This window comes from Seriola aureovittata, chromosome 12 (assembly GCF_021018895.1).
Source record: "Seriola aureovittata isolate HTS-2021-v1 ecotype China chromosome 12, ASM2101889v1, whole genome shotgun sequence".
In the NCBI taxonomy this organism is placed as follows: Eukaryota; Metazoa; Chordata; class Actinopteri; order Carangiformes; family Carangidae; genus Seriola; species Seriola aureovittata.
The window spans coordinates 14,002,641-14,030,631 of record NC_079375.1 but is presented as its reverse complement, the minus strand read 5'-3'; the positions used below and the strand labels follow the sequence as shown (position 1 = coordinate 14,030,631).

General features: G+C 44.6%; 1 protein-coding gene across 4 annotated transcripts in view; it reads right to left on the bottom strand.

The window, feature by feature from the left end:
* LOC130178414 (zinc finger protein 521-like) overlaps window positions 1–27,991 on the bottom strand; it is a 91,405-nt gene that overhangs the window by 42,864 nt on the left and 20,550 nt on the right. For 2 of the 4 annotated variants that reach the window (XM_056390611.1, XM_056390612.1), the window contains exons 4-6: window positions 4,623–8,128; window positions 4,384–4,468; window positions 3,958–3,990 (exon numbers count right to left, since the gene is read on the bottom strand). In XM_056390611.1, the coding sequence (XP_056246586.1) occupies window positions 3,958–3,990; window positions 4,384–4,468; window positions 4,623–8,128 (3,624 nt within the window). The remainder of the gene's footprint in view (window positions 1–3,957; window positions 3,991–4,383; window positions 4,469–4,622; window positions 8,129–27,991) is intronic. The other 2 variants (XM_056390614.1, XM_056390613.1) reach the window with 1 other exon arrangement.

Below are 27,991 nucleotides of genomic sequence, written 5' to 3'. Positions count from 1 at the left end.
ATGGCACGCATGGTTTCCTTTGTTTCCACTGGCTGGTCCAAGCCTGTTCTCTTACTTATTTCATAAGATTGATCCTGTTCCTGTGCCGTGTTGTCTATTGAGTTCTGACTCTGATCCAGCCCCCTAGGAGTCAAATGAGGAGTGTTTGGCCATGTTTGTTAGCAGATTACATGTGTATGTGCTCTATGAATGAGTCCCAGAAACTGAGGGAACACCATCAGACATACCTAATCAAAGAGGATTATAGGAAAAGAAACAAAGAATGAAAATACCATATTCTGTTTGTGCACCAGGAGAAAAAAAAAAAGCTTAATGGGGTAGTGAATGTGTTGCCACCAGGGCAGAGACAGTGATGGAGACCATGTAATCAACATACACCGGCCAAGTTGCTCTTGGGGCCCAAGACAAGAGGATATGTGTCAAGGATAATTTGCGGCCCTTAGCAAGAAACAAAACAAGGCTTTCAGCTTCAAATACTGTTACAGTGTGCCTCCTGTCTGTTCCCCCACTAACAGCCAACACAGTATGTTTTTTTTTTGCCAGGTTGGAGCTCAGTTATTATAAAAATGTGAGCGTTAGATAGTGAGGCAGAGGAAAATGGAGAGATAGTGGACAGAGAGGGGGGCAGAAGGAGAAAGAGAGAACAGAGAGGAGGAGGAGAAACTAGGGGAGAGCTAAAGGCCTCTCGCTCGCTCTCCTCTCCAGCTCTGTAACGGCCCACAGTGCCTGCTTCACACAGAGCGGCCAGCTGTACAGCAAATGTGCCTTTCCCTCTCCGCCCCCGAACCTTTCCACCCCTCCAGTGCCCCCCTCTGCCTGGGCCGACCAGGCCACCGGCTCCTCTCTGTGAGAGAAGGCTCCTCCCTGACTTGGCTTCAAGCTCAGTGTTGTCACCAACCCAAAAAATCCGTAGAGGTGACCCCAAAAACACTTTTCTGGGATGCGGGTTGGTTTGCTTGTTTACAGTTGTCCTTCTGAGCGCTGCCACCTTGGCAGTAGCTGCTTGGAATGGACAGGAGTGAGATGAGGATTGGAATGAGAGCAGATTTAACAGAAAAGAAAAAACCCTTCTCACCTTTAAAACCCTTTAAGACAGAGCCTGTGCTTCAAAACATGTCAGGGCTCTGAAAATCCACACAGGGACATTTGAAACAGTGCGATAAATAGGCCAAACGTGCCCCCCATGAGGCTCCAAATGTCATAGTTTACAGTGGGGTCAAAGTGAAGCAATGGGGTGGCATGATGGCATGCTGATAAAACCAAACAGGCTTTTGTGTCAATGAAAGACCTTCAAAGGTCCTCTCAAAAAAAAAAAACAGACGACTTTGTGAAAGCTCTGTGATTTGAAATATTTTTTTCCAATACGACTACTACAGATCAACATGGCAAGTTGAACTGATGGTCAGATTTGTTTTCTAATCTCAAAGAAAAATAGCAGTAAAAGGTTTGATAGTGACTGCAGCAGCTGAAAGCTGTATAAATCTGTGTGTCTCTGGAGAAAAATCGGACACCCTCAATTCTGTAAGTGTGCCATGCCAAAAAAACTCTAAACTAAAGAGTGGCCAGCTGTCTTCTGGCCTGCTATTAAATTGCTCCTTGGATGGTGGCGATATCATTTTTTTCTCCATAGGAGTATCACACCAGGTCCCCAAACAGAGCGACCAGCTGTACAGCAAATGTGTACTGATCCATCTGGGCCCTAGCAGGCTGCGGCCTCCATCTTAAGACACGTGGGGCCGTTCACAGGCTTGGCTGGGGTTGGTCTGCAACACACCCTTCTGCATACATAGCCACCTCCTTCCGTTTCATTCACCTCCATTATCATAGTAAATGTTGAGTAGCTGTGCACCAGAGCTGCGCTTTATGTCTGAACTAGGACGTCATCATTTGAGTGTAATATCCATGCATCAAAATGTGCTGGCAGTCACACAGAAGAGGCAGCCACGAGCACCTCGGCCCGAAGGGAGGAGGTGAGGGTGGAGGCTGAGTGCACTTAGTTTAGGGAGACTATTGTGTTACAAAGGCAGCTAATATGGACTTGTCTGGGTGAGACAGGCTCAGGTTTTGTTGTTCCATACACTTAGCACTATGGTTATGTCACGGCTCACCACTATATATAGAGTTATCAGTGTGAACTGACACCATGGAGCGGGGCATGGATGAAAACAACACCCCTATGAATCCAGCGTCTGCTCCATTACCTACGCTAATAACGCTGACAGCTGAGCGGAGATGACCCCAGCCCCCTGTTTCCCCTCTCCTGTGCAGATGGCCATTAAAAGGAGAAAGTGTCCCTTTTTTCAGTAGAGAAGGTATTTAGAGCTTTTCCAAATGAGTTTTTTTTTTTTTCTGTGTTTTTGGCCCAAATTGGCTTTGCAGTGATTACAGGCTGGATTGAATTGAACCCCACTCTACATTAAAACAGTATTCCTCAGGAAAAGCATTAGATCAACATTAGTGGTGTGACACAACTAAGCTGATGCATATGTTTTTCTCTATAGCTTTTCAGTTCAACTTATTTCCTTTATTTTTATTTATTCTATTCAACTCCCTTTTTGTTCGTTTTGTTTGTCAGAACGCAGTCACTTCTTGACAACTTCATCTTTCCGGCAAATTTTCATTACGACGAGTTCGTTTTCTCCATATTTTACAGATCACAAAACGAATCCATCTAACAGAAACCCTTTTGAGGAGTCTGATGAAAACCATGATCATGTTGAATACAAAGCAATGGCATATCAGAGAAGTAAGACATCAGACAATAACCCAATCACCTATCCTCCTGTTATCTTAAGCTGTCTGAATTCCACTATTATGGGGGAACTGTGTGCTTGTGCCGCTGAAAGACATAAAATAACCAGTAGGGGGGTTTGTTTTCTACCCTCCCAGTGTGCTCCGTGCCTGCCTTCACGAGAGAAAGGACTAATGCTGGCATGGTACTGTATTAGGCACCCCCAGTAGAATAGTGGGTGAGCAGATCGCAAAGATGAATACAAAATACACACCTACACACTCTCAGCTCGTCTCTCTGCTTTGCAAATACACCGCAGCATCAAAATCACAAATCACATGCTTCTGATTGTTTATGCACAAACAGTGGGTCCCTGATAGAATTGCCTACCGGTCCTGATAGAATTGCCCACCGTGTTTAAATTCACCTGCGCCTAGAAGCGTGTCCCAAACAGAGAGGCGGTTTGGTTCCAGATCAATGAGTCTCTCTCCCACTGAAGACAACAGATAATGCAGTGTAATGAAAGAGCCGCCAAACGAGCTGAATAAATGAATGAATAAAGGAACGTGAGACCGGAATTCAGACGCCTACTTACTGCAGGCAAGAAAACCTGTTTTCCAATTGTCTGTTCTCTACAAATTATTCTGCCTGCATACAAATGACAACCAAAAGTAAAGACATTTCGAGAATGTGGAGGTTAGTGTTACACCAGCACTCTTAGTTTAGGAATCTTGTGAAAGGAAATGAGAAATTTGGAATAATTTTGTGATACACAAAGTGATAAAAATCAAATATCCATTTTTTCAGTTGATTTGACGTCATTAAATGCTGAGAGCATGACAGTATGTTACCACATGTTGTATTCAGATCTCAGTCATCTGAACAGAGTACTTAAGTGAAGGGACACAAACAAGCAAAAAAAGAAAAAAGGACAAGAAAAAGGTACAGCAGCAATGTGAAGATTTTTTTTTTTTTTTGAAAACTGTGGAATAATATTTGGAATTGAAACAGTTTGGATAAAATCTGTTTTGATATTTAAATATTTCAATAATTAGGTTTCCACTACTTCAAACTACCTTCATAACAGAGTGGTTTGAAGTGGAGAGATTGTGCTCCACAAGCATGCACACGTACTATATTATACCATTCACATGCATGGGGAAATGAAGATGATGGGCACAACACTGGGGATGCATTTGATGGTCAAAATATTAAAATAATTCCACCTATTTGGTGATGTGATCCAGATACTTGTGAGCCTGAATGAGACAGGGTCAAATATTTTATTACATATATCACATCAATCCTTGATATGTGATTCACCTTTTAAAAAAAAAAAAAAAAGTATAAAAAAAGACTATATCTGAAATTGATTTAAAATGATCAAATATTTGTGGTGAATTTTTTGGTGAATTTACCTTAATGATTTGTATATTATATTGATGACGGTCACACAAAATCATTCCCTCTAACATTTAAATCACAAGCATAAAAGCCCCATTGATTAAATTGATGCTACATTGTAGAAATACTTTGGGAAATGTAGAGAAACACATTTACAAAGATACTACACAAGCACTGTTTTTTTATGATTTTGTTGTAGGAGTGCAACAAAGACCATAATGAATGAAACAAAAAGAGTTATCTCCTACCCAGCATGTGGTTGGCCACATGAACTTGAATGTCCCATTCACTGTAGAACACCATCTGACATTTGATGCACTGGTATGTCTTCTTCTGTAAATAAGTTTGAGAGGAAAGGGATTAACTTTGAATACAAGGATAACTTTTGTTTTACCAATTTAACATAACAATACAAAACTATTTGTGAACCTCGGCATGTTCTTATGAGCTATTCAGCCACATTCAATACAACACTAATTAACAATACCTCTTCAGTTTGTGAGGGACTGGTTCTAGGCATGGGGGACACCTGGGGGGTCTTGAGCTGCCCGCTGTTGCTATCCCCAGCCTGTTCCCGATGCACTGTCTGGATGTGGTTTTGCAACTCTGCTTCAGACTCAAACTTCACATTGCAGCTGGAGCATCGTGTCTTGGCAGCAGATGATGAGGATATGGAAGAGGATGAAGACGATGAAGAGACGGCTTTGCCTTTCCCGTCTCCGGGGCTGAGACTCTCCCCCTGGACCCATGCGCCTGTAGTTGTTGCTGGAGTGGTGGCTCCACCTTGCTGTTGTTGCCTTCCTCCATTCACCGTCGGGCTGGAGCTCTTGGAGCCAGCTGCTGTCACACAGGCTGCACAGAGTCCATAAGGTAGGCCGTTGATGTCCAGCTTCACAAGGTCTTGTTTGGACCGGAAATCTTTCAGACAAGAGGCGCATTTGAAAGGTTTCTGAATATGGTGTTGCTGCTGGTTATGAGAGATGACATTGCTGCGGCCCATGGGTTGGTTGCCGGACATGGTGCCTGTTTTTTGCATGTGGAAGGTACCATGGATCTTGAGCTCCAATGTGGAGGTGACTGTCTGCATGCAGACCACACAGCGGAAACCTGTCAGGGAGTTCCTTAGGTCAGGGTGCATCTGGCAATGCTCCAGGAAGTCTTCCTCACTATGCAGTGGCATTTTACAAATGCGGCAGCTTCCTGTGTCCAGACTCTTGCTATGGGTGACCTTGTGCTCAGTCAGGGTGAGTAAGGAAGGGAAGCGCTCCCCACAGATGGGACACATGTAGTGTTTGACAGGCCCAAGGTGGGTCTGCATATGTTCCCTCAGCCCAGCCTCAGAGAAGAAGGTGCGGGAGCACACATTGCACTTGTGGTTGCCCTTGATCATTTCAGCTTTCCTTTTTATCATGGCACTCTCACCAGGGCGAATATTATGGTCCCTCAACTGGTGGTTAGTGAGGAGTGACTCCATGGTGTAGGATGCCCCACAGATGTCACACCCATACATGGGCTCTGCTGTGTCCACCTCTTCCTCACTTCCATCATGGCTGTTCTGGGACTCCACCACAGATCCTCCCGCTACCCCTGGACCATGGCTGTTAGTTAGGAGACCTTGTAGCTCAGCGTCTTCTTTAGGCTGGCCATCCCCACCACTTACAGTAGAGCCATTAGCACCACAGTTCTGTGCCTTTCCCTCAAACACACAGTGTTTCTCCCTCAAATGCTTCTCCAAAAGGACAATGGCATGGAAGGCCTTACTGCAGAAGCGACAGTTATACTTCTTGCTGTGGGTGGTGATGTGGCACTGCAGCTCCACCTCTGTGCCAAAGGACTCTCCACAAAAAATGCAGCGATGGGCACGGCCCTGGTTTTCCAGGTGGCTATGTTTGACATGTAGCTGTAGGTCAGTCTCATGCCTGAAGTCCCAGTTGCAGGAGGTGCAGCGATACACCTTCTTCTCGTTGCTGTGCTTCACAGCCAGGTGGAGCTGGGTGGACACCTTTGAGTCAAACACCTCCTGGCACAGAGTGCAACGAAAGAACACAAAGGTATGCATGTCGAGTAGGTGCTTCTGCAGGTCATCCACCGAAGTGAATTGCTTGTCACAGCTCTCGCAGATGTAATAAGTGGACGTAATAGTGAAGTGAATTGTCACATGCTTAAGCAGGGACTCTTGGTTGGGGAACTCTTTGTTGCACTGTGGGCAGGTCAGCTGAGGCTGCATGCCATCCAGGTGAGTTTTTAGGTGAGTCTGAAAAAGGTCTAAGCTGGTATACTTGGCTCCACACTGGTTACATATGAACTCACTGGCAGTGCGTGAGGCTGAGCTGCCTTGTTTCAGCATGGTTGGTTCCACAGATATTGGAGAAGAGGGGCTGAGAGTCCGCAGGGCTTTCTTCCCATTGTTGATGTAGTTCAGTGCCAGTGGAATGTTCTTGTGATTCTCCTTGATGTGCTTGTTGAGCTTCAGAACACTGTTGAATATGGGGGAATTGGTGCAATATGAACAGGAGTACACTTCTACTATAGGCTCCTTGGGAGTTACAGCCAGGGGGGAGTCAAAGCGCAGGCTACCCCCATCACAGTGAGTCTGACGAACATGCTCCTCCAAGGTAGCCTCTGTCAAGAACCCCATGAAGCACTGGGGGCAGAAGAAGGCATTGCTCTCCTTGGCCACAGGACTAGGAAAGCCATGGGAGCAGCGGATGTGTTCTTGGAGTGCGTTGAGGTCGCTCAACACCTCAGGGCAGAAGTTACACTGAAGAAGGGCATCAGGCAAGCTGGCTAACAGGGCAGCATGGTCTTCTGCATTGTGGACCTGCTTAAGATGTTCATTTAGGTTTAGTAAAGAGGGCAGAACTTCCAAACAAAACTGGCAAGTGTGAGCCTGCTCTGGCTTGTCCAGATGCATGGTTCGCAGGTGAATTTGAAGCACAGCCAGACTGGAGAATACTTGCTTGTTGCAATAAATGCAACTGTAGGAGACTTTAGGCTGTTTGGAGGAACGTCCGCCCATGTCTGATGTGTTCTGAGCAGCCCTCTTTCTCCTGCCCCTTGTCTTGGGCACAGGTGGTGCTGTCTCCACCATTGTGGAGCTGTCGACAGAGAGGTTGGAGTCAGGAGTGGTGCTAGAGACAGAGGTGTAGCCCACTGTTAACAAAGAAGGACTGTTACTATGGTTACTTGATTCAGGGAGCTGGTGGATGTCCATGTGAGCATAGAGGTCCTCAACAGACAAAAAGTGCTCAGAGCAGATAGCACAGGTGTGGCCCTTCCTGTCTCGGCTGTGGGCCTGGTCAATGTGGGTCAGCAGGGTGCCCTCGTCACTGAAGGGCTCATGGCAATAGATGCACTGTAGGGTGGCACCCAAGCCTCCATCCTCTGATGGAGAGCACTCCGGGTGGCACTCAGCAATGTGCCTCTGGAGCTCCTCTGGAACATCAAAACCTTCCTCACAACGGCTGCATTTGCGTGTTTCTTTCAGCTTCCATTCATCAGCTCTAGAGAGGCTGGAGCTGCTGCCGTCTTTGCCCCTTTCGTGAACTTGCATGTGGCCATGGAGAGAGCTAGAGGAGAGGAAGCCTCGGCGGCACACAGGGCACTTGTGGGGTTTGTTGGAGGCGTGAGTTTTCATGTGGATTTTGAGGTGATCACTGCGGGAGAAGGCAGAGTCACACTCTCCACAGTGGTACTTCTTATCGCCGGTGTGGAGCTTCACGTGTCGATCTCGGCTGCGCTTGTGCTTGAACAGACGACTGCAAAAGGTACAGCTGAAAGGGAGCTTATCGCCGTGACTCTGTTCGTGGCGCTTGAGGAAACTTAAGCGACTGAAGGACTTGTCACAGAACTGGCACGGGTATGGCAGGCCAGGGCCCCCTTCCTCCTCGCCAAAATCATAGTCCTCGCAGTGTCCTGGAGAAGTCTGATCCTTACTGGAGGGAGATGATGCTGGCCAAGAACACGATGGGTCATCCTCAAGATCAGCACCGTCTGGAGAAGAAGACAGAAAGAGAGAAAACAAGGTATCAAGGGCAAGTCAGAAGAAAAAATACGGAGCGAGAAGGTGAGACTGTGTAAAAGAGTTGTTTTGTAAGACTGTATTAGCAACTCATTTTTCTCACTCTTTGAAATAGAAAAGGTGGGCCACCGTGGTGTTATTTGTCATAGTAATTATTAGGTTGAGTTGTATGAATTTAGAAATCTTTGCAACTTAGACCATTTTTTCTTCAGTGGAAACAATACCTCTCCTTAGGTGTTATCTAAAAAGTTACATTTGAATATGCACTTTTAAGTATAATTAGAGAACAGAATAAGTGGAAATACTTTTACTACAATTAACCTTGTATGTGGCCGTGTAATGGCTTAGCCCACTGTGACTCAAAACACAATCTCTCTGACATTTAAAGCCAACACAAGACAATGGCTGTACTTTAGGATGTAAGCCTGGCATGAGGTAAATTAGAACATTTCTACTATTCCTGAACAATTGCTAGAATATTTTTTGAAAAACAAGAGTCCTTGAAATGACCTTAAGAAAAGAGAAAAAAGCAGGGAAAAGCAGCTCTCAAGAGTGAAAGAGAAGATTAAATGTGCAATTTAGACTACAGCTATGCATAGCCTTTAGGAACCCTCCACTGGAAAATAGATGATTTTCATGAAACATGGGGCTTTCAGAACATCAGTCAATAGATATCAGATTATAGAATATGCATTATTATCATATTTGTCTGTGTGGTTTGTGCTAAGCCGTGAGGCAACTGATACTGGATGGATGAATGTGCCATGTGCTGATGCAGGGGGAGCGGGTGGGGGGACAAGGGTACTGGGAAACGGATAGGGGAAGACGACAACCAAGTGACTAACAATCTCACTCAAGGACAAGCAGGTGCAGAGAATGACCAGGGAACACCAGTCGACTGACAATACAGCCCCCCGTTCGTTTTACAGTTACTTTAATGTGTCCCTATTCAAATCGCTTTGTTGCCGACATTCCTTTCCACTGGTTCACTGTGCTGTGATATGAATGGAAAACACAGAACACCACTTTCCACAAGTTCAAAAGGTTACAGACCACTTCTTCCCGCTGCCGAATTCTAAGTGCTGTGAACTTCCTTACCTAAATAAAACAACGTAATCCCAACCCCTTTAGAAAAAAAAAAAACTGTGTCAAAAGGCCAAAACTTGGAATGGGAAAAACAAGAGGAAACTGCAAAGATTTATGAGAGGGACGAAGGAAAAGCATGAGCTCTTTCCAGGATCTAACCTCTGTACTCTCCTTCAGCTGACAAATCTAAGTCTCTCTCTCCCCCTTTCTGTTGTTTTTGCTGGGAGATCTGCCCTTTGTCAGGATATCATGCCCTCTCTGAGCACTTACCCCCATCAGGGCCTATCTTCAGGAAACAGATGGGGTCGGAGGCCATTCCCTTGCCCCTCCAAACTGCTGAAAGCGGCACATTGAGAGCCCACCTCCACACCGTGGCCCTCCCGGAAACCTCCCACCCCTGGCAAGGCGCCCACTCTGCACACACATCTCACTCAAGGAGCAAACCTTGCCTGATTTACTTGCTTTATCTCTCATGCATGTCTCAATGTTTTGTTCTCTCTCTCTCTCTCTGGTTTGAGGGAGGATGGGTGACTCAGTGCTATGCCCTCCTCCACAGAGGGGGCGGATCTGCCCTCTCTCATACTGCCTCCCAGGGTATAGGAGAAGAAGACAGTGCAAGAAGAATGACCCCAGCCAATGCCTTACAGTCATACATATTGGCTTTGAGACAATAGCATAAAACAAACAAATAAATGGGCCTGTATACAAGGCTAAATGAAATTCTACTGTCTTAAATGAGGATGTCTTTGCCTTGAGACATTACTAAGCTGTCAGGACAACATTCCATTTTTTTTTTTTTTGTTTGTTGTTGTTTACTTGATGTATATTATTTATTTAGCGCCTTTACTCCAATACCACACATACATGAAGTCATATCTGTGGGGGACATGTGGGAGTCGCAAACATCGCTCAAGTTCTACTCGCAGAATGGATGTTTAGATGGGCAAACAGCCGTGTTAATATTAGGTTTGGGGAATATTAGAGAAGCTGCTGTATGATAAAATAATGCCTTAATATTAATATTACAGTTTAGTAATGTAATTCATTCTTATAGGTATCATCATGCCAATCTGACTTAAATATGTTGCATGTGCGCTGGAGTAAAAATCCAGCTGCTGCTTCTGTAAAACACATGGTCTCTATGTACTTTTGTCTTCCCATGTCACATCTGTGCATTCAGAGTTGAAACTGTACATTTCAAGTACAGTTGTCCCACAAAGTGAGACTTACTACAATTTTACTCACTCTCTCTCTCACACACACACACACACACACACATGCAGGCACTCTCAGTAATATACACACCAGAGAGCATGAGTGCACACACTGCACATTCACCCAGAGTAACAAACATATATATGAGCACACATACATGTACACATAGAAGACACAGATACAAGCGCAATGGCCAAAACAAGTGTGTGAACAACTGTAGATGAAAGAGCAATCTTCCTCAGGAGACCGCAAGAGGAAAGCAAGAGAGAGGGACTTGTTTTTTTCCTTCTTCACCCAGACAAGAAATGCCCAGGCCTCAGCAGCAGCCTGAGTAAATAAAAGAACGGGCCTTACTTCCCTGTCTCTCGGGCCGGGGGCCTGTGCACGCCAGCACTCTCTGTGCTGCTGCCAAAGGGGATGCTGGGGCCTGAAAAACTACACCCTGCAGCTGAAGGGCTGTCTTTGTTGGTCTGCCAAGGCCTTCCTGAGCATCCTCCAGCCAACAGCCTGTCACGTCCTGGGAGGAAGACCTCCATCTTAAGGCCTGTCCCTCTCTGGGAGTTCTGTCCCTACCCCCGCCTCCTTTCTCTTTTAAATGTCTCCTATATGGAACAAAACAACCTCATTTGGAGCGCTGCTATAGGGGATGGCATAAAATGTCTCACGGCCATATTTACTAGTAAGATATAAATTCAACCCTAAGTTACAACACACGAAAACTTAAAAAAAAAGAAAAAAAAAAAAAGCTTAGCTTGACAAGTTCAAGGAATCCATTTATGTAAGGTTAATAAAGACATTTGCAATAGCTCTTTATAATTTAGTGTTTCTTTTTTCTTGTGCTGCAAAAGTAACCACTAAAAAAATCCCCCTTCACACGCAAGTCTCAGTTTCCTCTAAGCCAGTCTGAACTACTCTTTGTGCACCACTTCCTCTATGTTCATTTATAGCACCCTTTCCCAGAGTAAATACTCCTGTTCAAATAAGATCCTTAATGCTGGGAACAGGTAAGTTTGCCGTCTCTGTACACAGCAGCATCGCTTTCAAAAACCCCTGAAGTATTTTTTGATTCATGCAATTAATGAATTTGAGAATTAGCAAGATATATAAATATATTTTTAAGAGAGCAAGTCATTAATTTTCCTGATGACATAGTTTCCCTTTGGACCGTATAACACATATGGTGGCAAATATTGTATCCAAGTTTTAAAATACTAAATGATATTTATAATTTGAAAAGAATTACTACCATTTAATTCATTGCAGATGGATACCACTCTGTCACGGTGTGAGCTGAACGCAAGATCAGAAGAAGGGCAACATGTGATTTCTGGATTGCAAATACTTCAAATATATTAATGGCTGATGTGCTCAGCAGTGGCTCAATCAATAAAATATACGTACAAAGTTATACATATTCAGAAATCCCCTTCCAGTGGTAGTGAAAGTGTGGTTGGTAAAACAATTTAATTGATATGATGGAATTTGAGAAAACCTTAACACCTAACATGTATAAGTGCCAAAAAAAGATCATGTTAAACGCATTGAAGCTAAAGCTACATTGCTCAGTTTAACATTTGGTGGTGTAAATACTGTAAGAAATCATTCAAACAGAAATAGCCTTTTGCCAAAATACCATGAAAATGTGTTTGCACACTGCTCATCAGAGGTATTCTGTTACCCTCAAACCCAGACACACGTGTGTTTTGCCATTTTAAAATGCTGTGAAATGTCTTATAACAACCATCAGCACCACACGGATGTCTATTCAGCATTGCAGTTGATTTAGTGCAAAGCTGAAGACGTTCTCTGATCTTTTTATTTCAGCTGGGTGAAAATAATGTTAACCGTCGGTTGACTGAACTGGCCTTTTTGGTATTGTGAAACATTTTGTAAACCATATCTTGAAAAGTACAAAAAACATAAATCAAGAAAGTTTTTTCTGATGTAATTACCTACCAACTTACTTTTTTTAAATCACAGGCTTTGACATTTGATTGCAGCCTTTGCCCAAAGCTAACTCTTGATAAACAGGCATTGGTGATTCTATTGTTTTGTTTTTTTTTTCCACAGTAATACTCCCTTCTGAAACCTTTCAGGGACCCTGGTTTGGGAATAACTCACTGTTTCGTGTCTGAGGTCTTGGAAGCAGTTCAAAATCGCTTATCGCTGCCTGACAGCAACAGAGTACATCTCTTCTATTTAGGAAGCCAAACTCTTATCCAGGTCCAGGACCTTATCTTATCAGAAAAGTGTTTTTGCTATCACTCATCTGCCACTTCTATAGAAAGCTAGACTTTGTTCAAAAGCCATTCCAGTGAAGCAAAGCATGCCTGTGCTTTCAGTCGCCAAACCTTGTCTTCCTGTGTGTTGTACCAGAGATCTGTACGTAGTGGTTGTCATAAGAGATGTGTTTGTGTGAGTGTATTTGTGGCACATTGGGGATTAGGGATTCATTGAATAAACAAAAAGCTGACAACTTGTCTGATGTAACACCATGACCCCACTTCATATTCAGAGAGGGGATCTTTTTACAGTTACTGGGAAAAGTAGTGTGCCTTTCCCGTGAGACAATGCATGTGTCATCTCAACGCTTTTCCTGTTCTGATGCCCAAATAGCAACGTGCGTCTGAACAACACACTATCATGTACGGCCCTGTTTGTGACACAACCACTTAAGATCTAATAGAGGAGATGGCGAGAGAAATTTTTACATTAGCTAAGACTCCAGTCTCCCCGACTGAGAGAGCGAGGGGAGGGAAGGATGTCGAATTTCTGGGACTAATTCCAGTCAGATGAACGAATCACTCAGTTGATTCAGGACAGAGAGCTCAGAGGACACAGAGCTATTGGAAGAGGACTAGTGCTGGGCTTTACTCACAGTAGTCCTGCTACATCCCTGTTTTAAGACATCAAATCCAGTCAAAATGAAACACTGATAATTCCCAGTAGCTGTCAACAAAAGTGCCAGGTGGCTAGACATGGCTTTTTGCACTGTGCAGCTGATTAACACACACATACACACACACACACACACAAATAATCACAAGTAGAAGTATTTTAAAGTAGCCTCTATTTATCCTTACATTCTCATCCTCAGATTTAGCATTGTTTGTGAGTGTATATGTGTGTGTGTGTGTGCATGTGTGTGTGTTTGTGTGTTGTGTGTATACTCAGCTTGTCTCTCTCTCATCCCCCCTTTTTTTTTTTCTTAGCAAACACAATATGTTTTTTACACATCACTGAGAAATGTCAGGTCCCTCTCCCCCCTTGCTACAGATCAATCAAATCCACTATGCTGCAGGATGAGAATGAGGGGTTGTGTGAGACGACTGGAGGAGCAGCGAACAAGGGTGCTATCTTTTACTGGACGAGGTAGAAAAACAGTAGATGAAATGAGGATTCACTTCCCGCGGTTTCATCAGTACCGTAGCAGCGAGTTACTCCAGCCTAACATCATGTACACGCACAACAAAACACATATCCACTGCACACACTTGGAGGAGAAATGCGCACACACACACACACACACACACACACACACACACACACACACACCCCCAAAGTGCAGTCAATGGGGATTTTTTCACACGGGGCCCCGAAACAAAGAGCTGGAACATCAAGCGCTGTCCTGACTCTGTGGTCTGGGTGTCCATTATTCTGGCCCTCATGGCTCTGTCTCTCAACCATGGGGAAGCGGCAAACTGTCAACTACTTTGTCCACATTACCCACGTCCCCCAGCTCAGACAGGAGCACTTGGTCACTGTCCCAGAAATCACAGTGCCCCAGTGGCGTCCCAGGAAAGTTAGACAAATGGAAGGCCAGAGGAGGAAAAGTAGGGCGGCCAGTCATCCTTTACTAGGCTTTTTCTTTCCATGATAGTGAGACACAATGAAAAGTGGAATTCCATTACTTATCACAGAGATGTGTCTCTGCTACAGTGGCATCTTTCCACACAACACGGACAAACTAAAATCAATCCTAAAGATTATACTCAATCAATAATATTTCTCAAAATAATAACATGGTTCTGAAATGAAGGAGGATGTTTGTAAGATGTCTGTGTGTAGAATCTGCCTCATTGTGTTTCCTGTGAAAAGCATCACGTAACAATCCATAACCGCAGTGTTTGAACTCTGAAAGCAGGCCAGAGATGACTTAATGCTGGGTAACACATTTCTTATCCTCCATAACAACTGCATGCTCTTATATTGAGGTCACTGAGGTCAGCAACGCATTTAAACACATACTGTGACACGAGTGTCAGATAGGGTTGAACAGGCCTGTGAAGAATTACTGTTTATATTTAACTGTTTGATAAATCAACATTTCATTTGAACAAAGGCTTGTAATAAAAAACAGCCATTTATATATTATATATAGTAGGGAGGTATTATATTATATATAGTAGGGAGGCTGTCTTGTATTATTATGTTTGGCTCTGCCTGTGTTCCGCAGGTGTTACATCAGGGCAGGGCAAAGTCACAGAGACAGGGTTAACAAGAAATTAAATTGTCAGGAGCGCTTCATTTTGCTGCTTTCAAAATGAAGTCTTTTTTTTTTTCAAAAAGAGAAAAAAGAAATTAATGAGATGAGAAGAATAGGGAGACATTTAATTACAACATTATTCAAGAAAGGTGAATTTGGGGTTCATAATAGATTACTATTCAGAGTGCAGTGGCTGGGCTCGTGGGCTAATGTTGATGTTTTATTGTTTCAGTTGAATTTTACTCGTGTTTGAATTATTAAACATGAATCACACTTGAATCAAAATACACAGCGTGCATGTCATTATCTGAAATGTACCGTAATAGTGTTTTAATCGAAATAGTGATATTAATAAATTATTAATAAATGTGTATTAATTGCATACTACTATAGCTACAAAAAGACTACATTTCAGCAAAGTGGAATAATCAAATGGTCAGTATATACAGTAGACTATTTATTCATAATTTTATCAAAAGAGACCTTATAAGGCTTTGGCAGAGATAAGACCTAAAGATGGTGCAAAGCAAGATGGTTGGAGTTGTGTAATGTAGGTGGAGCAGTTTGTGTGTGGGAGAAGGATGGCGGCAGTGGTGTCATCTCCTGTAGAACGGCTGGTGGTGTGGAGAGGAAGGACAGTTGACCACTTCAGGTAGGCTACAGCACAAACAGGAAGGAGGCTGTTCCCCAGGCCTTGGCTGGACCAGCAGCCACAGTGAGCCTCCCAGGGGGAGAAAGGAGGATGACAATCTGTCCCCCAGCATGCCCCTTCACCGCCTGCCTCACTGCACTGGCTCTAAGGGAGTGCTGGGCCAGGCGGGACTGGGCTGGGCTTGAGCTTCAATAGGCAGGGGAGCCTCTGTGTGTTATGTGTGTGTGTGCTGTTCCCTCAACACTGCGGCAGGCCAGGCGCAGGACCCAGTGGACAGTCAGATAGCCAGTCAGCCAGTCAGCCACTGCGAGAGATGCTGCGACGCTGTGCTGTACAATGCTACGTATACTCTGCTAATATTTCCTCACTGCGCAAGAGTTTACTTGGATGCCCTTTTATTTTTCCCCACTCTTGGTTACTCATGGAAATGTGATTTATGTGATCTCTCGGAAAAAAAAAATTGTTGTGCATATAGGAATATGCTGAGTTACCGTGTGGTTGCTTCATTAAAATAGGGTTTGCTCTGCAAGTTTCAAGAGGCGCTATCCATTACGTGAAACCAAGCACAGCACTCAGTGCATTTAGGAAATAGGGTCTAATTCTTTTTAATCAAACTACCTCATAGTGACCCATAAAACTTGGGCTAGTCTTCAAGTAAGAGTTATTTCACTTTTTGAGGATAACTTCAGACACTTGGATCTATGATTCGGTACACTGGGAATCATTTTAAAAAGGGCAGTCAGTCTGCCAAATGCCCATAAAAAATTATTATATCAACACCTCTTTTTTCTCATTCCAAAGGACAAAAAAAAAAAAAAAAATCACATGCATATGGACAAACAACCCTAGCAATGGAGTCCTGTGTTAGCTTTAGCATTAGCATTTATCAGAAAAACCTGACCCTGCCTCTTGACCCATGACCCTCAGTTCCCCTGATTAATACACTGTGGCTCTATTTGATACTTCCTCAACGCCATCCCAGCTTGTCAGTGGTAAAACAACTGGAGACAGCCCAGGAGGGAGAAGAAAACATGCATCTCGGAGAGGAGAGCGGGAGGGGAAGAAAAACAAGCATCAACTCAAGCAAGACGATGTATTTTCATGCATCCCTGTCTTAAATGTCAAGATTTCTTAACCCTCAGTGACTGCAGCACTGACACCTCTCCAAGGTTCAACAGAAACCGCATTCATTAATAATTAGCTTAGCTGTGAGGACAGGGAGAGAGACTGAGAATGAGAGAGCGAGCGAGACGGCTAAAATCTAAACTTCTGTCCTTTCCCGAGAGAATCAAATTTCACTACAAGTTTTTTTTTTTTTTTCTTTTTCATTCTTTTTCATTTCTTGATTTCCTGGTGTGTTGGCCAGAATCCCGCAGGCGGCCCACGAACGAGCGATGCAGACGTCGCATCAGCCTTACTACTCCCTCCTCTCCTTAATCATGGCTCTAATACCCTCCAGATGAATAAACATCTTCATCCCCTCTCTGTTAAAGCCAGAAGGCTCCTCCACTCTCGAATCCAAGAAAGGGAGAAAGAAAGAGAGAAAGAAATGGAGAGTTGAAGACGGAGCAGAGGAAAAGGATGACAGATGGAAGGGTGGATCAATGTCGAACTGAATCAACAGCAAAGTAACAAAGCCACGGCAAGATTTCCTGGTTCTTCCCGTAATGCGTCTGATGTATTTCCCCCTTGACACAATTATCACAGTCCTCCTAATTATTTTTTCTTCTTAAACAGATTTCTAATGGCAGACTGTGTTTTTTTATGATCATGTTTGTAAAGTGGAGGTTTTGTGAGCTGTTGTGCAACCTTGTCGCCTCAGACTGTGTCCACAGACTGCACAGGAAGGGGGAAGGGGGCGGAGAGGGAGGAGGCAGCGGGGGGGCGGGAGGCGGGGGGTGGGGGGTTTGTCTCTGGAGAATGGGCCAGGCCCCAGACCAGCACTTCCCTGGCCCAGTAACTGTGCCAGAATACTCATGACATGTGTGTACAGTATGTGAGCGCAAATGGCAGACAGATTTAGGGGTTTGCTTTGTTTCCCCTTCTATTGCTTTCTGCTGGTATCCAAGCAGCTCATCATCATATCTTAATACTGCTAAGTATTATGAAAACACACACGTGCACACACTAATACGCGCTCGCAAACACGCGCACGCCTTGCCGAATGAATCAGTTCCTTCGTTGCCCTCAACCTCATCTTCATTTGCAGAACAGGGCTGGAATATGAGGCCTGAATACAACCAGACAAATGACTACAGGGCATTTTACTTATTCATCCATCACTTCACATTGATTTATTCCTGTTTATCTATTTATCAGCTGGAAAAAAAAAACTTTTCCCCTGGATTGTTTTGCTCAAACTTTGCATGTTGACGTACTTAGTGGAAAACTTTCAGGGTCACTGTAGAAAAATCCCTAAAAGAGATTATTGAGGTTCATCTTACCCTTGAATACCCTCCTCTCACTCCAGCACCTCAACGGATACTTTTTCTTGCCCTATTTACATAGACCCAGCACTCCTTGGCTTAGTAACCATTTACTTAGTTACACACCACCACCTGGGAGGCTATTTATGTCTCTCTCAGGAGAGGAACTCAGTTTGACTGCCAACCAACACCCCCATATGAATTATCATCCCTTCAATACAAGTAAACTTGAGGAAAATCTCAGATGCTCAGTGTGACTTTACATTAAATTTTGCTTTAAAAACAACATAATGTGAATCAATCAAATATTAAAGATGAGTCGTGGTATAACAGAAAGAGTAAAGTAAATCTTTGAGATTTTTGTGGATATTGTAACAATTTTGTAAGTGGAGTTTTCCTTCTTATATGTGGTTATCTAACATCTATCTGAGAGTGCAGCTCACTGTGATGAACCCATTTCAAGGATCATCATTCAGGAGAGTGAATGTAATAGTCCCCCAATATCAGTTATCACTGACAGTAACATCCATATCAGCTAATTACTTTTCATTGCACTGTTGTAGACGAGAGGACATCAGCTTTTATCGCTATATGAAAGGAGCGGCCATTACTATTATGTTATCGCTGTGGAAGAGCCAGTGTTACTGTACCACGAATATAGAAACGGCACACAATGAGATCTTACTTGGCTACTTTAAATATCAAGAGAATATTACCAGTAAGGTGACCTTTAATTAAATTTGGCATGCAAATAAGTTGACGAGTCAGGAAGAGAGTGAGAGAAAGAGATGTTCTAAGATTACCATTGGAGTCGTGATGACACACACATAACACATAGAGCCCTACCCGCCTGGTAACAGGATCCATGCTGTTTTTTCTTTAACTAGCATACATCCAGCACAAACAGAAGAAGCCACTAGGTCAGAGCACTGCTTTCTCCCTTCCTTAATTTGTATTTTCCTTGGCGTTCTTGGGTTAGTGAGGTGACTGTCATCTCTGCGGCTGTTCATTGTCTGAGGGAGGAGTTGGCGTTGGGGAATATAATCCCACGCTCTATGCATACAGCAGGGAGGAAATATGGGCACAGAGGTGGTGCACGGCCCCCTGGGTAATTTGTAAAACATGAGCCATGGCACCCGAGCGCCATGCTGAAGCTCGGGTCAGGTGACTCAGTCACAGGTGCACCATGGGAGGATCTCTGGTGAGGAGGCACACCTCCCACCACAGAGCGTGGTGGGCAAAACAATGTCTTCTAAACATGGAACTCGCTAAAAAAAAATTCCCTCAGTCTTTCTTTAGGAATGTGTCAAACACTGAAAACGTAGCAGAGGTGGTAGCTAAAGCGTTGGACATGTATTTTGAGAACTATTCGCTTGGGTTATCAGCCTGTATCTGCAACTGAAGATGGAGGGCCAAAGAGGTTATTGCATTTCTTCTGAAATGTAGTCACCAATTTCATCAATAGCACCCTGGAACGCGCAGAATTTGGAACGTAATAGTGCAAACATACCAGACGTATTACACATGCCTGAGCCCACACATGTCGCTTTAACAAGAAGTCTTGATTAGGATTCGGCAGACGTAACATCCCGCATGTATGCACGGTCTCTGCTTTGCTAGGCCTCAGATAACCTTTATCCTATAGGGTTTAATTAATGTCAGCCAGTCTACTCTGCCTTTCAGAAGGAAACGACTTATTCCTCTGCCCTCATGAAGCCCAAATCCCTCTGTTTCACTGGTGAGGCCGGCTGCCTTGTTTATCCCAACTACAGGTACTGCTCCCTATTAAGGCCAGCACTTGTTACAGGGAAAAGGTTGAATTATTTACCAACAGTAGAGGGGGAGGAAGAGAGAGGAAGAAAGAAACGGAGAGAGAGGCGTTTCATACACAGGATGAGATTTTTATGTTGTTTTTTTTTTTAGGTTATGAACAAGGCAAGATTAATGATCCATGGACTTTAGATACAGGTGCTGATTACCAAGGAAAAGGGCATCCTGGCATATAGTAAGCAGAAAATAAGGCCATACAGAGAGATGAGTAAATTACCCCCAAAACATTATGCATTAAATCTCTTTGATGAAAAACACCTCATACCTTGTGCTTAAAAAGTAGAGTTTTATACATTTGGTCATGTGTAAATAGATGAATGTGTTTTGTTAAACAGACACCAAGGGTGCTTGTGCGCTCTCTTCACCCAGGGCAAACTGTCTGCATTCTATCTGCATCTCAGTCTCTCTGCACAATACAACAAAACATACAGAAAACAAAAGGGAGCACAGAGGGGGAGAACGAAGAGACAGACCAAACAATAAACTCAACCACAAGAGACAGAGTTTGACTTTGTGTGTGTCTGTGTAGTGTGTGTGCATGTGCATCGAAGAGCGAGACAGAAAGCGAGAGGAGGACGGGGGAGATGAAGACAAATGCAGAAAGGGAGAGAGACAGAGGGCGGCAGAGAAAACGAAAGACAGAGGGAGAAATCAAATTTGCAAGAACATAACAAAAAGCTGTATCTCTGACAAAAGAGAACACACAAGGGTATTTGTCTAGCTGTCTGCACCAGCAGGATCCTCTGAAAGTTTATTAAACTAGAACCCTTCAAGAGAAGGCAGAGAGTAGTAAACTATACTACTGGGGAGGAAAAGAGAGAGGGAGAGGGAACGGGGGGGGGGGGAGAAAAAAGCTAGCTTTTCAGCCTCTGTCTCTCAGAAATTCTTTTATTTCAGCCATGCATTAAGTAACCTCCCCACTGAGTTCTGCTCCCCTTCCTGGTGTGGATAAAGCCGTCCCTCGGGGGAGCCGCTGGTAATTTCCAGCTTCGCCAGAAACTCAGGTATTAGAAAAGACCGCTTGGGGACCTGCCACAATATACCTTCACAATTTCATACGCTCTGAAAAAGAGGGAGCCCCTCCCTCGCAGCCTACCCCCACCCTCCCAGTAAACCCCCTCGAGGGTCCCCAGTTCAAATTTCTGAAGTGCAGACAACGGGTGTATGTGTGGGGGGGAGGGGAGGGTGATGGTGGGGGGCCCGTGGGACTGAGCACCAGCAATAGAAAATCCACTGCATAGAGGAGAAAAAAGCATTTCCTCTCTGGTCTGGCAGGAGTGCCTTTTTTCCCCTGGCTCCCACCAGAGGCTTTTTACAAAACATGTGTTGCTGACATGTTGACAGATTGCTCAGTGAAGTGTTAGGCGCATGCACACGGCTGGCCATTTAGGGGGACATGGCTTCCTACCCAACATCCTCTACCTGAGGCACCATGTTTTATACATCATCCCCCAAAGAAAAAAAGGAAACAATAAAAGGTAAGGGAGTTGCTTCCTTTGTGAGGAAAGCAGAATATCAGAGAGCAGAGAGAGACTGCGTATAATGCTGCCTTAGCTGAACTGCAGCGATTGGGAGGAGCAACGGAAGTGAGAATAAGGGAGGGAAATGGTTTCAGGCAGGAAAGACTGAGATAAAGCAGAGAGGTGGGAAAAAGAGCTTGAGGATGGATGCATGGTATGCTTATGTACAGCAGGTGAGCTTGTCAAACCAATAAAAAGCCCACAAGACCCCTTTGTCTTCCTGTGCTGAAGCCACCAATAGCAGGCAGGAGGATGGAATCTGATCAAAGGCCAGCTTCCAGATCCAACTTCTGCTCCTATCAGGGTATCGACAGCACACGTCTTAATCGCCCTGCGGCTCTAAAAGTGCTGCCGTGGCAACAGGATGGAAATGGGGATCATAATGTATTCATGGTGCCGGCGACCTGGGGGCTGCAGAGCGCGCTCTCTGGGGACCGCACTTTACCCAGAGCCAGACGTGTCTGGGCAAAATCACTCCACACAAGACAGCAGCAGAATACTGAGGAGCCATGACAGGATGGAGGGAGGGAGGGAGGGAGGGAGAGAGAAAGAAAGAGAAAGAAAGAGGGGAGGCAGCAGAGAGAGCTATGGATAGAAATGGAAGACGATAATAGAACAAAAAGACGGAGAAGGGTTAGGACATCGGGGGTAAACAACGGCTGCCGAGTGGTGTCAGAGCGTACAGTTAGAGAGGGAAGAAAGGTGGCATTACTCCAATCCTGAAATGAAACTTCAAAACACAAAAGACAAAAGATCTGAGGCTTGAGGAGGAAAAAAAACAGGATGTGATTGGTGCGAAGGGGCTTGCTGGGATGAGTGGCTCTACCTTGAGAAGCCTGATGCTGCTTGACCAGGTGGGTGGTTGGCTGGGAAATAAATTGCAGAGGAAATTGGTCCAGATTATCAGGGCCACAAAGAGACATGGCCCTTTGGCCATGGGCGAGGATGGATAAATGGATGGATGAGTAAATGAACAGAGGGATAGAGAGGGGGAAGATTGATAGCTGAGCAGATGGATGGTTCAGTTGGACTGAGAGTCCAGTTACCCACCAACCCCCATATCCGCACATCCTATCTGCTCCTGAAAAATAAATGCTTACATTGGAGATACATCCTGCATTTTTTTTCCTGGCTGAATTTAATGTGCTCTCTGACCCTTTCCATCCTACTGATCTCCCCCTCCTCCCCATACACATACCACACACATATACATACAGAAACACATACACACTCATACACACCCCCAAAAATGCTCACACGCACAAACAAACAAACACAAAGCTATAGCCTGACCTGCTTTTCCACAACAGGAGGGCAGCTACAACAGGCACCATGCCAGGTAAACATCCTCAAGCCTTGTGCACTCGCTGCAGAGGGTAAAGCTCAATGCTGGAAACACACTCTAAAATACAAGGAATAGTCAATTATGTTTAAGACTGGGAAGACATTCTTAGAATATATATTCCTCTTACATGGCCCTCCTGCTGTATTTAGAAATAAAAAAATAAAAAAGACACAACTTTTGCTGCATTTTATATCAAGGTTCCTTCTGAAACAGAAAGTCATAACACTACCCCCTAGAGGTGATGATTCAAATGCATTAAGTCTCCCAAAATGAGAGGATTCACCTGCAGACTGCGGAGCGTCCTTCTGCACTAACTATCCTCCACACGTAGTACACCCTCAGGCATTCAACCTAAGGCCACAGACTACTCCCCTGTTTGTCTTTCCTTCTTCCCTTCAGCTGACAGGTTCTTCGACTGCTAAGCTCCAACACGGACCTCTGTGTTTGTGATGACTGTGCACAGCAATCAACGGAAGAGAATGGAAAGAAAGAGAGGAATGATGACGAGGGGCGAGAGAAGGAGTGTGGGCGAAGAAGAGCTAGAGAGAGAAACAAGGACATCAACAACGTGTTCTCACAGAGAGATGACCCCTGGCCATCCCGAGGCATCTGGTTTATCTGGCTGTCTGGGTAAGCCACGCACACACCTAATGACTCCAGCCTGGTCCATGTCCCATAGGTTTTTTTTATCCCGGATTACGGATGGGGAATGACAATGGGCTGGTAAACTACTGTGCCTCACGTCTAAGAGCTCATATCAGACAAGGAGTTCTCCATGATGAAAAGACCTGGGCGAGTTGAGAACAAGGTTCAAAGTTACCGAGAAGTTACGGCAGTAGTTCCCGAATTATATTCAGAATATGATGAAAGATTAATGGATCATTTCAAAATGTTTGCAATATGCGTTTAAGACACGTTAATGCTGCTGTCTTGCTGATTTGTATGCATCATAAATAGCTTATTACTTCTCAAACTGAAGGTCAAATATACCCATAACTCTGTTGGGGGCCAATATGGAGATCTAGTTTGGACTGTAACCTCCCTCTGTTTTTTCCTCATGTTGCATGGCGCTGCTGTACAGACCTCAATCTACTTCTGCGGTGGAGATTAGTAATCATCTAGGGTCTTCATATTGATGGCCAGGCTCAGCTTGTTTGCATATTTACTGGCCTCAGAGCCCAGTCGCCTGAGGTGAGAAGCAAATTACATTTCTGCTTACCCCCACGCGCACAACTCTCTCACACTCTTTTGATTTCTATCCCTCGTTTTCTCCTCCCTTTTTTTTTTTTTTTTTTTTTCCAAACTCGTTTCTCTTAACATGCTGATCAGTCATCTTGCGGAAAGCATCCTTGCCAGCCCTGGTTGCATCCGAATAGCGGTCTCATTTGGCTAACATCATCACAGCGTAATCTTGTTGGAGAGAGCAATCAGTTTACTTTGGAATTAGGTATTCCGTTGGCGGGCCCGGAGAGAGGGAGGGCTCACAGGGTTTAAAGGATGCAAACGAAAGCATGCTCTCCAGAATACAGTCTTGAGCCTGATTGGGTGATAACAACCCACACAGGCTCCATGTGAGAGTAATGAATGGCCAATGGGAGGCCTGAATAATAATGCAATTGGATTAAAATCCAATCACACGATGGTTTTGTCTGTTGACTTTGTTTGTGGGGTATGTTCTACAAACCAAGTTCATGATGAGAAGGATGCATCATGCTTTGACTGGGGGGCACATAATGTCCTAATATAAAGATTACCACTCTGTTTACTACAGCCCAATCTCTCTTGGCTGTCAGTCAGTCCTTCAGGATTTTGTTGATCTGATTTTAAAGTACATGCATTGCATTTAGAGTGAGCCTGATAACACGATGAAGTGATAGTAACAGTAGATGTTCTTTGCTGTTTTAAATCAGTGGCTTATTTAGAGAATGGCTACCACAGGTGGCGAGTTACTATTTAATCAGGGATTTTAATGTCTTGGTCTATCGCAGAGACATGTATCAAGCTGGCACGCTCTGCAGCCTTCCGCAGAATCCTGGCTACTTGTTGGGAGGCCATCTCTTAGGAGAGGCTCTCTGATCAAATCGATCGACTCCTCCAGGATGATTGATCAGCCGGGCAAGTTGGAGGTGGAATAGATTAGATGACCTTTACATTCTCAGCAGTGCTGGACCCCCCATCGCCCACTGCTCTTAACATTAAGAGGACATCCCCGTATTACCTGGTAGCGTGGCTTTACTGTCAAAACCATTGTGTTCTGTACCAACACGCGCTGTTCCCTCTACCAAAGCACAGTCCAGCTGGTGGCCTTGGAGACCTCAAACGACACCCATCCTGCCCATAAAACTAAATTTATGAACCCACCTTCCAGTCCGAAAATGGCAATTAGTACTGAGGAACAAATGTGTTACTTCACATGATATTTGAGAATCCCTGTCCTTGTGGGTGGTTGAACTCCTCATATCCTGAAGTATAGGAGTGGCTGTTCCACAGAGCCCCATAGCAGCCCCCACCCAAACACTACCCCCTGGCCAACAAAAACAACCCCTGGGAGGGGTAGAGGAGAGGGGGGAAATGTTGAGTCGGTGATAGTGTAACCCCAAAGTTCCTAAACCACAGCGGCTAGCAGGATGCCGTCACAGCTGGCTCCTCTCCTTCCTGTGGGCCCACTCCACCAGAGCTCAGCCTGCAGGGAGACATAAACCTGTCGGACTGGTCACTCTTTCCACCGCCCTCCATCTCCCTCCTTCCCTTCCTCCCATTACTGGTGAGTTTGGCAAAGGCCATCTAAGGAAAAAGCCCTATGGGGATCAATGTTCAGTACATTTCCATGCAGACATAAGCAAAATCCTATGACCTTTTCAGTAGGGAGTATTAACATGATTTAAAGCCTGTAGATGTTTCTTTTAGGTGTCTGCGAATGAGGTGTATGTTGATTGGTGAACTTGTCTTTGTCTCAAAGCCATGTTACATCCTGTCGACTGCTGGTGTAAATTATAGTTGAGAAACATGCCACAGAAAAGCTCTCTGGCATTTGATATGCTAATACAGAGTGTTAATTACAAACCAAGTGTTTGTTCATGTTACGCACTTCACACGATTGTTTATAAAAAATCAAGCCAGAGCGAGTGAATGCTCATCCGCCACACACCAGACACCTGTTAAGGTGCCATCTGATCAAAGGAAATAAGATTGTTGCAAAAAAAAGTACACAAAAAAAAAAAAAACCTTTTTAAGGGTAACAGCATTTGTATTTTATCATTAATATTATTCTTTAAATGAAAATGGTTCAAATAAACTAAAACATTGCACACCTGACTGGACTATGCGACTGAGAGAAGAGAAGAAAAAAAACTTCTACATTTCACAGCATTTGTTAGAAAACCAAGCTGAGAAAATGTCCATAAAGTTTTTAAAATACATTTTTGCCTTTTCTTTGTGCCTAGTTATGTTTCTCTGTATCTGCCTCATCATTATTCTGGTGAGCAGTCCCACGTTTGAAAGAGAAAAAAGAAAATCATTTGAATTCTGGGGACCCAGAGGAGAGTGAGCAAAACCCAGAGGTAAGATCCAAGCTCGCTCTCCGTGCCCTTCCGTTGGCTGCCTACCTGGTAAACATCTCCACAAGCTCCTTGCTTTCAAAACACGTCAACCGATGCCTATGTACTTTAGACCGGCCAGCCAAGCAGGAATTGAGACTTTATTTGTTTTTTACTTTTTCCTGTCTCTCTTCCGAGCCACCGCACATAACCTGTCTGGCATTAATGATGTTGTTAATAAAATGCGGCTGGTCTGTGGGTGGATTTGCCTGGCAGGCCTGGTGCCTGTCCTTCTCAGAGATAAGCCCACTGCTGGCCTTATCTACCTCCCACAGCCCCACCCAGCAGTGCCGTGCACTGGACACACAACCAGTCAACTCATCACTGGCTAATTACCACCTCTGACTGCCTTACAAAGCAGGCCTGGACTCACATCTCTGCTGCTGCTAAGAGTGGCTCTTCTCTACCTTGACTGTGTCTCTCTGCACTTCCCCCTTCGTATCAATTTCTCCCTCTAAACTTCCCTCTTCTTCCTCTGTCCTTCCCATGTCTTCATATTTCACTCATCTCTCCTGGCTAGTTCTGTTCTCTTCTACTCCGTTTTATTTGTCTCAGCCAACAGGATATATTGAAAGAGGGAGTATGTCGTGAGTGATATCTCGTACATAGTCAGTGTTATGACTGTGTTTTCCAACTGTTCAGCTTCACTGTGGGTGGTCAGGTAAACCCTGTGTCTACCTTCCATGTATGTCTTTGCATTTGGAAATGGACTAATGTAATTTATGCTACAGTTTCTCAGTAAGGGCTTAAGCCATTTGTGAGCCGGAGTCAGTTCAGTCTCACAGCTTCAGCAGATCAGCCGAAGTCACTTGTGCTACAGAGGGAGGGAGCGGTTTCTTTTATTCAATTGTTTTCCACTTCCACGAGCGTGTGCCAAGGGGGAGGAAAGCGCCGGCTTAACACGCTCTGCAATTCAACACGGCCAGACGCAGTCCTATTAAGATTTAATGTGCCATTCTTCTGCTTGTGCCGCTGAAAAAGACTTGCAGGCTGAGGAAGAGAGTGAACAAAGAGCAGGCAGAGCCAGGGCCAGGGAGAGATGAAGAGAGCAAGAGAAACCGAGACAACCGCTCCATGGCCAGGTCTTTGTCACACAACTGAAGTCAGTAGTTTCAAAGGGATGCTACAAAGTGGAGGGGGAAATAACAGTGTCGTTGATATAGTGTTTTCACTCAGTGCGTGTAGTTCTGGGTGAGTACATGAGATTATCTCTGTTTTGTCCACATGTCATCCCTGCTATTGTGGCTACCTACTTAAGAAAGAGGTCAACTGGATAAAGTCACAGCATGTGTTCAGCCTCTTGGGCGATGAATTATGTGTCGTCTAAAATGCAAAGTGCAAGCACGCAGGTGCTGCGAGGGAGCATGTGTGCGCGCGTGCGCGTTAATACTTGTGTGTGTGTGTTTGCATGCCTAAGCGGATGACTGATTGAGCAAGCAAATACATGAGAGACAGAGTGTGTTAAGATAGATGGGGGATGTGAGTGTAAGGGAGGCAAGGAGTTGCAGTGCTGGCTAGTCATTTCTACCTTCAACGCAAACACCAACGCGCACACACACACACACACACACACACACACACACACACACACACACACCAACGCACGCACACACACACGCACACACACACACACGCACACACACACACACACACACACACACACAAGCATAAAATGAAGG